The sequence below is a fragment of the Zalophus californianus genome, chromosome 11 (genome assembly GCF_009762305.2).
Source record: "Zalophus californianus isolate mZalCal1 chromosome 11, mZalCal1.pri.v2, whole genome shotgun sequence".
NCBI lineage: Eukaryota > Metazoa > Chordata > Mammalia > Carnivora > Otariidae > Zalophus > Zalophus californianus.
Genome location: NC_045605.1, coordinates 46,492,392 through 46,506,124, shown reverse-complemented (window position 1 = coordinate 46,506,124; position 13,733 = coordinate 46,492,392). Strand labels below are relative to the sequence as shown.

Below are 13,733 nucleotides of genomic sequence, written 5' to 3'. Positions count from 1 at the left end.
TAAATCAATGATTGATTCCATTAATGAGCCAATGAATTTGGGAACCACTTCTCTACACAAGACTTTCCTGAAATGTATCCCAGTTCTCCCCAATGTTAATTGGCCTTCTAGAGCAAATGGATTCTAAGATGAATTACATTTGGGATACTCTGTGTTCAAATTTAAGGGCTTCTTACTACAGATCTTCTTGGAGACTTTAATATGCTAAAAATGTGCACAAATTCCCAGCATTTCCGAAAGTATTTGACCATGGAGACTTTTTTTTTTTTTTAAGGAATATACTGAGGTATTCGTTGATTAGGAGCTCAGCTACAAGTCAAACATGTTAGGTTGCTCACCAAAATTGTGGTGCCATTGTAGGCAGATTCCTCCCCTCTCCAGCCCACCCACACCCGTTTAAAAATAAAAATTTAGGGTATATAAAACTACAACTGTACCATTTTATACCTCGCGTTGTCTTCTAACTTTTAAGTATCTTCTCTGGGCTCTGTCTGGGTGGTTATTTAACACTGATGATTTCATTTTTAGATAGGTTTTTTGCTGTTCAATCAGTTATGCTGATACACCATAAACAAAGCTATGTACCTTAGGGGCAACAGTCTCCAGAGTGAGTACAAATTTACAAGCTCTCCTATGGGTCAGTCTACCCTCCTCACTTGTGGGGTAGTTTAGTAAAGGTCCCCTTCAGCAAGTTGAACATGCTGACATATACTCCTGCGTATGTCTGGTTTCAGAGACTGGTATTCCACTTTCCTTTTACCAGCAACCTTTGTAGCAGGGGCTTCAACTTGAGTAATAGGATTTAAAGGTGGTTTGTTTGCTCCGTTTTCAAGAAGATGCCCTACCGTTACTTGCAAAGGAAACCAAACCTCATGAGTCATCCACCCAGGAAAGCTTATTCATTCTCATCAATACTGAGGGGAGCTAGAAAATGACAATTTTCTAAACTGTTAGGAGGGTGACCGACACCAGCTGTCGTGCAATTGTGGTTAAAATGTTCCAGCCAGAGAACATCCTTTATCATTTCATTGCTATAATCGGGTAATTGTGCATTCCTATTTACTTCTGGGTTTCTCTGCTAAAATGCCCATGTTGATCACCATAGCAAACTGAGACAAGGCCTGTAGCTTCCAGCCTGGCTGAAACCAGTACCCCCAAGCCCACTTAGATGAATGTGGTAATCAATTAAGATCTTTATTCACTTAGCCAAGGCAGGAGCCAAAGAAATGCAACAGGCCAGGCAAGGCCCTCAGGTGGAATCAGGTGAAGTCATCTGACCAAAGTCATACTCTAGAGAAGGGGGAGATTCTGCAGATAATTGAAAACAAGAGGAAAAGAGTGCCAACAAAACACCACAGCACAAGGTATCTAAGGGAAAGAAAGTTCCAGCCTTGCCCTCTGTTCCTGGTATTTAGCCACTACTGTGGTACAATATTCATCCTAAAAGGGAAATGTGTGCCCATTTGTGTGTGGCACTTTCTTGCCACAAATCTTACTAGAGACTTCTGTGTGGATTGCCAATTAAGAAAGAAATTATTTCCAGGAGGAAAACTAGCTTGAATGTTTCAGAAGTACTTTCTAAACCCAAAAAGTTCTTTAAAAAATACTTTTAAAACCTAAAAATTCTATTGTTAATGAGAATAAAGTCAGATTCTGAAACACTGCCTTGTGGGTAGAACTCTCTATGTAACTCATTTGATTAAAGAATATAAAAGGAAATGTAGCTTTTTATTAACAAAGCCTAGGTAGAACTGAAGTGATAAGAATTTACCACCATTTCCGTGTCATATTAATCCCAATTTTAAAAGCCCTATCATCCTTTACATCAGCATTCCCTAAATCAACTCATTAAACCAACGGGTTAAAAAATTCAGAATGCTCACTGGAGGTTTTTCTCCAGCTTTCTGCATTGGAACTCATGTCGCCACCTGAAAAATCAGAGTCAGAGAAATCTTTTTCTTCTTTTTTCTCTATTCTCTTACATGGTGATGCCAGAATCAATTTGACGTAAATTGTTTCTGTAGCATTCTCTGTGTTTGTCAGGAGAGGAATGGGTTGCCTATTTCTGGACATACTAATTGCTTTAGGAGCCTCTTCCAAGCCAGGCTCCTGAGAAGCCCCTTCTTGAACCCCTGCAACCTCACTTTCACTATCCCTGTCCTCTGCAGGGTATATAGTTTCAGTGATCCCTATTTTATGTTCCACATAGAACTGCAGGGTTCCAGGGATCTCAACCCCACTTTCAGAACCACGAAGATCTACCGATAAATCAGTCACAGCTTCGTCACCTCCCAACACTTCATCACACTGGTTGACTTGCGATTTGAAAACATTACTCATAAGCTTCATTTCAGAGGCCTCTGAGGCTGTCCAGTCAAAATGGGGTACTGTCCTCAAGAAACTGGCCTGCTCTGACTGGGAAGGCTCCTTCTCAGGCTTTTCTTCCTTCACTGACACCTGGAGCTGGTAAGAAGGAGCTTCAGATGTTTCTCTAAAAAGTTTCTCAAAACTAATATCAAAAGCACTCTCAGTGATTAATGGAGCCTCAGACTTTTTTACTATTTCTTTGATTTCCTCAGGATGGAATTCAGAAGCAGCTTGCCTGGACACCTCAGCCCTACCTGTTAACTTTGATGGAGAAAGAGTCCCTGGATCACTTTCATATTTTGAGGAGGGGGTTTCAATTACTTCCTTCAGTAGTTTTTCTAAGCCAGCACTGAATTCTAGGAACTCTGATTTAGGTTGAATAACTGTTTCCCTCACAATTTCTGCCACTTCCTGAGGTAACTCTTTGCCAGGCTGACTAACAGTGGAACCACATGAGCAACAGGTTTGTTCTGATGGAGGTACTCGGGCAGCTAAATAAGATCCAACGTTATGAGTTTTATCAGGCACTACATTGAAGGAATAGAAATCATTTCTGTCTGGCATTGTAATGTCCATTGTAGCCCATGGTGTAGAATTTTGGGGGCTACCTGCTGCCTGTACTCCTTCAGGAAATTCTGCTTGTACTTCTCCAGGAACTACTTCCCTCCCAACTGGATAACAAGCTTCTCTCAGTATCTTTTGTAATACAGCATTTACATCATTCGAGGCAGTTTTAGGAGGAAGAATGACTTTTTCTGCGGTCTCTGAAATTTCCCTTCGCAAAGGTAATGCCTTATCCTGGGGAGCAAGATGAGCATCCCTGGAAGAAGGCATCTCTTGGGGAGAGTTGGCCACATCCCCAAAAGAATCTTTTCTGTAAAGATGGGAAGGTTGACCCGATAGGTGAGAACATTCTGCGGCCACCTGAAATAAGTCGCCTGTGCTTAGTTGGCACTCACCACTTTCAGTTTTCTGGGGGAGAACTGTATTTACCAAAGTTTCGTTCCCCTTTGGAAAAGGAGCTATTATCTCTTTCTGATAGGCTGATGTGCTGCGACTCCATTCTATCCCTTTTTCATAAACTCTACCCTCTTCAGGTTCAGAGTTGATTCTAGTGGTAACAGGTTCCAACACAATTGGCAAGGGACAGGGTGAAGTTCCAGATGCTTCCTTTAGGAGTTTGTCTAGACCAGCAGTCAAAGTGTTTGGCTTAACCTTTAGAGGAGCTACTGTTTTGTCTACATGCTCATTAATGGTCTCCTTATGTCCTTTGTCATCTTCTTCAGTCTCAGCAAAATCTGTATTTTGAGGCCATCTTTTATTTCCAGAAATATCTGGTTCAGACATTTGTTTTCCATGAACTTTTCCACCCAAAGGAGGCATGGCTAGTGATGAAGCTTCTGAAAGTAGCTTCTGTAAGCTGTCATTAAAAGTGTCTTTGTAGTCTTTAGACAAAACACTTGTTTTAACTATGGATTCTTGAATCTCTTGGTCTGAGTAATCCTTTTCTTCCTCAAACACTGGCGTAACAAACCATTTTGTACTCTTTTCCACATTTTCCTTTGATGACTCATTTCCTGGCAAATGATGAGACGACTTTCTGGATGGTCCCATTGGAAATGTGGTTTCATCTGATAACACCTGGCGTGTGCACTTTGAATTTGATTTCTCTATTTTCCCTCTTACCAGAATTTTTTTTTTACCTCGAAGTATCCCTATTTCATGGGTATTCTTTCCTGATGATTTAATGTCACTGAATTCTTTGTGTTTCTGGCTATTAAAAGGCACCAAATATTTTTGACTTATTGTGTTAGTATTCTTCTCAACATTTTCTTGACTGTTTGGATTGGCTCCTAAGTCCCAAAACTTTCTCAAATTCTCAAATTGAGAGTGATTATAGACCTGTTCTGTATTGGATTCAACCATTCTTTCTTTTAGGGACTTAACTTTAAAGTTGGGATTTGATTCACTGATTAGAGATTTGTCTTTCTCCAAAGGAGTATGCGTTCCACTCCCAATATTTGAAGGATGTTGTCCAGCCAGTAAAGTAATATCCTTTTCATAATGCCAACTCTCTGCCACTGGCAATCTTTTTATAGGCTCATTTATCTTATTCTGAAAGGGAGACACTTCACCTGATTGGTCAACTGAAGGATAATTTTTGGATGGACCGGATATCTGGGGCCTGGTCTCTTTAGGTTTATTCGGGGAATAAAAACTGGAGAGATGGGCTGTGTGGCCATTCTCATCTAGGACCACTTGTTTGCTAGTGACTTGATTATATTCACACTGGCCTGTAGATAAACTGTCCATGGACTTCACAGGCTGATATGCTTTAGCCAAGGGTTGCCCTTGACTGCATGACAATGTGGGTTCTTTATGAGTTAACTTAGCAGCAGCTTTCTCACCTTCCCAGAAAGATATTCTTTCACTTACTCTTTTGTATTTCTCTCTTTGCACTTGGTTCTTGTGAACCTCACCAGCTTCTTGTAACTGGACCTCAGGTTTCTTCCAGGATTTGTTTTTGGTAGCCCCGTGTAGTGACTCAATATTCTCTGGCTCTAAAGAAGCTTTCAGGACGTATGGATCTCCTCCTTTGCTCTCTCTCTCTGCCCTCATGTTCTCTTTCAAACTTGTTTTTTTGACAAGTATTGAAGAGTCAAAATTCACTTCTGAGTTTCCTCTATTTTTTTCATAAACATGAAGCTTAGGCTCTTCTTCATCTAAGCTGCCAACATCCTTAATGTTGCATGGAACTTGGTCTTCTGCATCAGGTCCTTTGAGAGCCCTGTAGGAATAGTAACTAATTGGGGTAAGTACTCGATTTCCTTCTCCTCTATTTTTTGAAACTTGGCTAGAGTCCATAGTTTTACTCCCTTGATTTGGGCCATAGATTTCACATGGTTGAAATATGGCTGGACCTTCCTTGCCTTGTTGGGACAAATCAATGGATTTGGGTTTGATATTCACATTATTATTTTGGCAAGTCCTAGAAGGCAGTGTATTTCCCTTTCCCTGGAACATTGAATCAGATTCCATAGGCATCAATTTAACTTTGGTGGGTAACAGAGCCTTTGAGCCATTTTCTTTTAGAATGGTGTCATCTCTCACCAAGGCAGTAGCAACTGGTGATTCTGAGTGTGTTTCTTCTTTCAGCTCCATTCTTTGGGGATGTTGGAGAGGTGACTTATTGTCTTCTGAATGAGAACTCCGATTAAACCAGTCTAGGACTTTAGATATGGAATCGTCAGTTGTCTTCCTTATCTCAGTGGCAAATGGACCAGAGTGTGAGGACGTCCTAGCTTTTAGGGCCTTGAGAAGAGGGGGCTTACCTTGCTGACAGTCTCTAGAACTGTGATCTGGCACCTGAGATGGCTCAGGCTCAACACAAGACAGTCCATCTGCAACAAAGAAATGCTTTTCTAAATAAGGAAAGAGAATGCTTAAAGAATTATTATTCAATCACTCACATTATCTTTTAAAGAGGCACTTTGTATTTATACTTTCCACACCACTAGCTGTTTCTATCAGCATTTTTCAGGATATTAATTAATTATATCCTAATTAAGATATTCTACCAGAGTTGCTCTGACAGTAAAGGAAGGTAAATGTAGACGCCTGAGGTATGGGATATAGAGCCAGTTGAAAAATTCCTTTGACGTCTCTGATTTATTCTGAAAATTCATATGGGGGTGCCTGGTTGGCTTGGTCAATAGAGAATGCAAGTCTTGATCTCAGGGTCATGACTTCAAACCCCACATAGGGTGTAAGCTTACTTAAAAAAAACTCATGTGGATTTTATATTCTGATCCATGTGACATTTTTTTTAAAGATTTTATTTGAGAGAGAGAACGTACACGCATGTGCGCAATAATGGGAAGAGGGGCAGAGGGAAAGGGAGAGAGAATTCCAAGCAGACTCCCCACTGAGCATGGAGCCCAACATGGGACTGGATCTCATGAGTCTGAAATTATGACCTCAGCAGAAACCAAGAGTTGGATGCTTAACCGACTGAGCCACCCAGGTGCCTGTGATCCATGTTACATTTTCAATATTACTTTTCTTCTACTCTCAAATCTATGCATAAAACTTGACACTGTAGGAAGATGTACTATGTTGATTTTATGACTCCACCCATCCACTGGCATACTTCTGAACACTAGAGGTGGCTTATACCGAGTTTGAGGAACAAAGACCAAGGAGAATTTCAGGAGTTGGGAAAACAACTTTCTGGAGCTCCCTCCAGAATATCAGAATGGTACAATGAGGATATTTGTATTCCTGGGCCTTCCTCTTGATAGATTAAACCAGAATCTTGGAAGAGGGGCCCAGGAATCTTTACTAACAGCTATCACAGAGATTGTTCTGTATACTGGAGTTTGAGGATCATGATCTCAAGAGACTCCTCTGTTATCCCCTATTTCCCTTCTACAGTTTGTGAGTTTCTAAGTAGTTTCTGTGAGCCAAATAAACAAAACAAGATGTAGAATGTGATTGTTACCCGTTCCCTGATGTTGGCTGACCAATGGCTAAGATGCTAGAGAAGGTTATTTAAGCTCTAAGCTATCAAGAAAGCAGAGAGAATCCTTTCTGAGCCTTAATCAAAGGGCACATGGGACACTTAGATAAGGGAGCTCAGGCACCCATCCCTTTAGTTAACACCCAGGTGTTTCAGCATTCCTCCCTCTTCCTTACAAATGCTAAGCCATGCAGCGCATGTTCCTGAAAATTAAGTCAACTGAACTTTTATGACGTCAGCTACATTTCAAATGCACTAGAGGACATATCAGTTAATAAAATTCTACCTTTATTTTAATCATCAACTCTGGCTAAGCGTGAAAACAACAAAGTATTATACAATAATGGGCACGTGGCAGATCTTGGTTTCCTTAACTACACATTGTACTATTGAATATATGTCAATAATTGTGAAGTTCTTTTGAGAAATCTTGAAGAATTCTGTGTTCATTTGTTTAACAGAAGATAATGATGAAAAAATGCTTATAACATACTATTAGTAAAAAAAAGAATTCTGGCAGTACAAACATAATTTAAGATTATATTCATGCTTGAAAATTATTGAAAGGCTCTACAATTACATGTCAGCAATACTGTAGTTAGTGCTGGATGATGACATCACAGATGGTATTTGTTTTATCCTGTGTGCATTTCTTCTTTTCAAATGTTTTACAACAAAAGTGTATTACTTTTGGGGTGCCTGGGTGGCCCAGTCGTTAGGCGTCTGCCTTTGGCTCAGGTCATGATCCCAGGGTCCTGAGATCAAGCCCCACATCGGGCTCCCTGCTCTGCGGAAAGCCTGTTTCTCCCTCTCCCACTCCCCCTGCTTGTGTTCCCTCTCTCGCTGTGTATCTCTCTGCCAAATAAATAAATAAAATCTTTTTTTTTAAAGTGTATTACTTTTAAAATAAGAACAGTTATTTTAAAGATTTGATGCCAGGCAGTGTTCCATCTTCTCTGTATTTTGCAGTGTAGTAATGAATGTGATATTGACTGTCCTGAAGGTCAGAGCTAAAGTCAAACCCTTATAATTCACATACTTTGCATTTACCATTTCTGGGGGCCTGGTTTTCTTTCTATGCTTCATTATTTACTTGTATATATTTTTGTGGTAAGCAGGGCATTAATAAGTAAGCAGAACTTTGTATATAAGCTCTAAAGCTAGGAGGCCTGTCGATCAAAATAGGTGTAGCTGGGGATGCCTGCTTGGCTCAGTCAGTTGAGTGTCTACTTTGGGCTCTGGTTGTGACCCTGGGGTCCTGGGATCAAGTCCCTTGTTGGGCTCCCTGCTCAGCAGGGAGTCTGCTTTTCCCTCTGCCCCCGCGCATGCTCTAAGAGAAAAAAAATCTAAAAAAAAAAAAAAAAAAAAAAAAAAAAAATATATATATATATATATATATATATATATGTAACTGACGATGTCTTCCTCCCAAACTTCATGGTCAGCTGGGACTTAAAAATCAGAAAGCACAGGGTTGCCTGGGTGGCTCAGGTGGTTAAATTCCCACTCTTGATTTCTGCTCAGGTCATGATCTCAGGGTCATGGGACTGAGCCCCGCATTGGGTTCAGCACTGGGGGGGGAGTCTGCTTGAGATTCTCTCTCTCCCTATGCCCCCCCACTCATGTGCTTGCTCTCCCTAAAATAAATAAATCTTTAAAAATAAAAATCAGAAAGCACAAATAAGTAGTTAATATAAAATTATAAAGATAGTCCTTAGTCTGTGGGAAAGCAGGTATAGTTTGAAAAACAGGAAAGGTTTACCAAATTTTTTCTGTGAATGATAGTAAAGGAAAATATTATTAAAGAATTTTTTTCATCTTTTGAATAAACATTTAAGTAAGCACCATCCAATTATTTGGCCATGTTTATCAAACTTCGGTAATTTCCTTTAATATGAGGGTTTTTTTCCATTGAAGAAGAACCTGCTAATTTTTAATTTAAAAAAAAATTCCTGTTCAAATGATTAAAATGTCTGGGGTGCAGGGGGGTTATTGAAAGTGCTTTGCTCTTTAAGAAGTGGATTGATCTGAACAAGTATAAAACTTTAGGGCTGAGCAAAAGTGACCCAGGGTTAACTTAATATTGACTAATAAGGAAGGAGGAGACCAAGTGCATCAGATGCGTGACTGCTGCCATTGTAAATTTTCCTGACTATAAAGAAATTACCATAGGGCTGGAAGAAGACTTAGAGAAGATGGGAGAAAATACACAGCATGATTTTTTCCATTGTTCCTGTTTTTTAAAACATAAGAATTATGAAATAATCATATAGGTATGGGAAAACAGTGTCTCATCCCTTGAGAGGTGTAAGATCTCCAAGACAGGGCTAGTTAGCTAGGTAGCAGGGAAAAGCAGTATTCTCTTTGCCTCTCAGCTCACAGCAGCTGAAGGAGAAAGTTCCATCAGCACTTTTAACATCTAAGAACAAATGGCTAAGAAAATGAAGGTTTAGGGCATCTGGCTGGCTCAGTTGGTTAAGCATCTGACTTTGGCTCAGGTCCTGATTTCAGGGTCCTGGGATCAAGCCCCGCATTGGGCTCTCTGCTCAGCAGGAGTCTGCTCGTCCCTTTCCCTCTGCCCCTCACCCTACTCATGCTCTGTTTCTCTCTCAAATTAAAAAAAAAAAAAGTAGGTTCTTCTAAGATTAAAAAAATCTGGGGGGCCTGGCTGGCCAGCCAGTGGAGTGTGCAGCTCTGGATCTCGGGGTCGTGAATCCCAGCCTCACGTTGGGTGTAGAGATTACTTAAAAATAAAATCTTTTAAAAAAAATCAAAGTTTGATTAAATAGTAATTGATAAATATGCATTAGGTGAATAATATATTCTGTACAAAGGTATTAGCACATATTTAATTCTTACTCTATATACACACTTTGATTTAATTCAAAACACTGCAATTTGTTTGGTTAAATATTTGATAGTTACATTTTTTAGGGAAAAGCATAATGGACCAGAAACTATCCTGGTTTTAGTTTTAGTTATCCCTTTAGTTATTGATGATTGAGGAAAACCTCCAAACCCATTAAGAGGCCGTATAATCATTCCCCAGTGGCACCTGCCTGAATTGTAGCTGGAGTGTCTAGGAGGCCAAATGGGGCTTCTATAGGACTGGCCTGGCCATTCCAAGCCCATTGGTTTGGTTTTTATAGTCGGGTAGTGACAAATCTCTTACCAGCAGGGTTTTTGGACAATTCTGATTCAAGCCTTAATAATTCTAATGGTTTAGCTTTGTGTTCATTGGTGGTGGATGCATTTTCAACAGACTCTGGTCTTGGAGTTAAAACTTCTAAGGGAGAATGGTGCCCATTCATTGGAAAAGAACCAGAAGTCATTGGCCGCTGTGTTCCATTTTTTGATGCACTTGGGCTTGAGGCTGACTGATGTAAAGGCAAAGGCTTCCTGTATTGGGAAGGCTTAGGGTCATTCCAGAACTCATCAATGTCCACATTATCCTCCGTTCCATTCCTTAACTTATCAGATTCTAAAACACTAAATTCTCCTACTTCCCGGCCATGGCTTAGCCCAGGACTCTGGGGGAGCTCATCCTTCACTGAAGAAAATCTCACATGCTTCAATGGCTCCAGGGAGTTTGAGAAGTCATCTTCTAAAGAATGCTCCTTCTCAGAAATTCTCTCATGGATGGTGAGGCCAGGGAACACAATTTTGCTTTTGGGTTCCAAGTTCTGATGAAAACGAACTGTTTCCGAGTCTGTGCTGCTGGAACTAGAGTTGCGTTTCAGGATCCCCCTGGGAACCCCCCTTGTGCTTAGGGAGTCTGTCCTTTGTCGAGGAAAAGACTGGTTATCTTCTTGCTTTAACTCATGTGATTTGGGGAGAATTTTCCTGGCTTTGGGGATTGGAGCTTTGACCGGAGATCCATTCTCAGAGCCTGGAAATGTTTGCTTTGGTTTCTCTAAATTTTGGCTTGAAGTATCTGGGATAGATGAGTTTTCTTTTGACTCTGACAATTCACCTGCAAATTAAAACACATTAGGTGACATGTCAAGTGGAGAATAGCTCTATTACTTAAAACGCCTCACATAAACTTAATCTACATGCAGCAAAAGCAGTAAAATATTAAAGAAAATAAAGTATTATCATAAGTGTAGACCTAATTAAAAAGCATTTAAAAATTCAGGCATGAACTTCATTGACCTGTACATTTAAGATTCCTGTGCCTTACATACATACTTTGTGGTATTTTTATACTCAATAAAATACTTTTTAGAAAAGATTTCTAAAATTCCTTAAGGAGGCTAAGGAAAAACACAGAAGCCACTTTAAAAATTTACATATGGAAACCAGAAAAAAAGAACTCAATTTTCTTTTTTTTTTAAGATTTTATTTATTTTTTGAGAGAGAGAGAGAAAGAGAGGGCACGAGCAAGGGGAGGGGCTCGATCCCAGGACCCCCTGGATCATGACCTGAGCTGAAGGCAGACGCTTAACCGACTGAGCCACCCAGGCGCCCCAAGGAACTCAAATTTCTTCAAAAAATCGTAATTTTTTAAAAAGAAAATCTCTAAAACAAAAATTAATTTTTTCAGGGACTCCTGGTGGCAACAGTTGGTTAAGTGTCCGACTCTTGGTTTCAGCTCTAGTCATGATCTACGAGTGGTGAGATCAATCCCCAAGTTGGGCTCTGCACTCTTCATGGAGTCTGCTTTAGACTCTCTCTCCCTTTCCCTCTGCTCCTGCCCTCCTACTCTCTCTTTTTCAAATAAATAAATCTTTAAAATAAAAACAAAAATTAATTTTCTTCAGAAAGTTAAAAAAACAGGTAGCATGTTCCATTGCCTTTTTTCTGCAAAATATTTTACATAATATAATGTGTATCCAATAGAAAGGGGGAAATAAGCTAATATTAAAACAGGATAACTGAAACTCCAACTCCACTGTTCAATGTTAATTTTCTGTCCCTCATCCAATCTTTAACGCACGTGGAATCTTCTTACAGTTGCTTTTGAAGAGACTGAATTGTCTAGTATTTCTTCTTAATGGCATGGAAGAATGGTAAAATTCCATAAGAGGCAGACTTAAATCAATTAAGCCACCAAACCTGATCAAATGCCTCCTCAGGGACCAGGCTGATAATTACAGATTAGAGGATCACAACTTTGTCAAGTGGCTTTTTTTTCTCTTGAGGCAAACTCTTTTAATTTCACACAAACCGTGTCTGCATGTGGCAGACCTCCAATAAGCGCCATTACATGAATGACTGAATGCCTCTGGTCAAAAAATTCCCTAGTTCACTGAGAGGGAACCTAAGGCCCGGAGGTCAAACGACCAGTGTCAGCTCCAAGACTGGAATGCATGAATTTCCAGTTTCTAAAATGTCTGCTTCCTTCCCTCAGGCAGGAAATCAATGGGCATAACACAATAAGAAAACTATCAGGACTTTTCACTTTCTCTTGAAAGTTATTTTAGTTAAAGGAACTCTGAGAATTTCCCTCAGCCCAGAGATAACAAAGATAAAAATATCTAGTCCGTAAAAATAATGTTTACCTTCTTTTGAAGTCTGAGAGAAACCAGCCTTTCCATTTTGTGACAGCTCACTTTTGGTTTGTTGAGATAAGTGATCTTCTGGCAACTTGGAGCTATTAAACGGATTTTTCCTTTGCTGGGGAAAAATATTGTTTATTAAACTCATTTTAAATGTCACAGCAGCAACTCAGTGTTAGCAAATGCCTATTATCTCCACTATTGATAGTTTTATCCAGTAAACTCTATCTGGCCTGTTTGAAAAATTGCTGTCCTGGTTAATGTGGCCGGCATAGAGTTACCATATACGCCAGAAAAATTAAACTGTATAAAATACACTCAATCCAGAGTCCTACAAAGTTAGACCAGAACCAGGCATTTGAATCTAAACCTCACATTTTACAAAAGTGAGAAAATTTGGACCTGGTCAAGGTTAGGGTAAACCTGAAACTAATCAGGGCAGATTCCCCCCATGCTCTTTCTACCATATGAGACTCTTGCTGTACTAGATTAAAGCTGAACTAAATATAATTGTAAATGACCTTTCTTATAAAAAATTAAAAGATATTTATCAAGGTATTTGAAGTGCTTCATTATCACTATTATGATCATCAGTTCCAACGACAGAAAGGGGATCAGTAAATAGAATTTTTTACTAATATAAAACTGAGTATCAATGTTTACTGCCTAGAGTTTCATAAACTGGCAATCCCCTCCCACAAGCAGACCTCTAACAGAGATTCAGGAAGCTAAGAACAGGAATATGGACTGATACGGGACTAACAAGTCACATTCCAAATGCTTAAAAAGCAGCAGTCCCCAATAGCATGAGACTCTTTATTCTCTAGGGCAAGAAATCAGAGTCTTCAGCATGCAGAAACATGGTATTCATCAACTTTTCCACCACAAGAGTGACTTCTTACATTAAACAGTAAAAATCATCTGTATTTGGTGCAAAAAAAAAAATCCTCTTTATTTCATGGTGCTTTGCTAAAATGAAAAAAAGAGCATTCTTGCCAAAAATGAGATATTTGGAGTCTGATCTCAATCTACCTTAGCCAGAGACACAGCTGACTTCCTTGTGTTTTCCTGGGATGTATCCATCACGGTGGAGGCTGGATTCACCATGCTAGAACTGCAAAAGAAACAATAATTCAGAGAATAAGCCCTCCCCCTGCGTCTGAAGCTGAAAGCTATTAAGGCAGGACAGCAGAGGATGTTTGTAAAACTGAACTGCCGGGAAGGGAGAGGGTGTTGTGGCCTAGAGATGATTAAGCAGTGAAGCAAAGGCAGGGGCAGAGCAGAAAGGAGAAAGACAGGGGTGAGGCAGGCAAAACCATCCAGCGGAAGCCGTCAGTTTTTATCAT

General features: G+C 39.8%; 1 protein-coding gene across 20 annotated transcripts in view; it reads right to left on the bottom strand.

Annotated features, from left to right (window-relative positions):
- SYTL2 (synaptotagmin like 2) overlaps nucleotides 1-13,733 on the bottom strand; it is a 120,729-nt gene that overhangs the window by 24,813 nt on the left and 82,183 nt on the right. For 9 of the 20 annotated variants that reach the window (XM_027579748.2, XM_027579753.2, XM_027579752.2 and 6 more), the window contains 4 exons: nucleotides 13,420-13,501; nucleotides 12,391-12,505; nucleotides 10,059-10,859; nucleotides 1,884-5,768 (listed from right to left, as the gene is read on the bottom strand). In XM_027579748.2, coding sequence (XP_027435549.2) covers nucleotides 1,884-5,768; nucleotides 10,059-10,859; nucleotides 12,391-12,505; nucleotides 13,420-13,501 — 4,883 coding nt within the window. Of the gene's footprint in view, nucleotides 1-1,883; nucleotides 5,769-10,058; nucleotides 10,860-12,390; nucleotides 12,506-13,419; nucleotides 13,502-13,733 lie in introns of those variants that run through there. The other 11 variants (XM_027579756.1, XM_027579763.1, XM_027579757.1 and 8 more) reach the window with 4 other exon arrangements.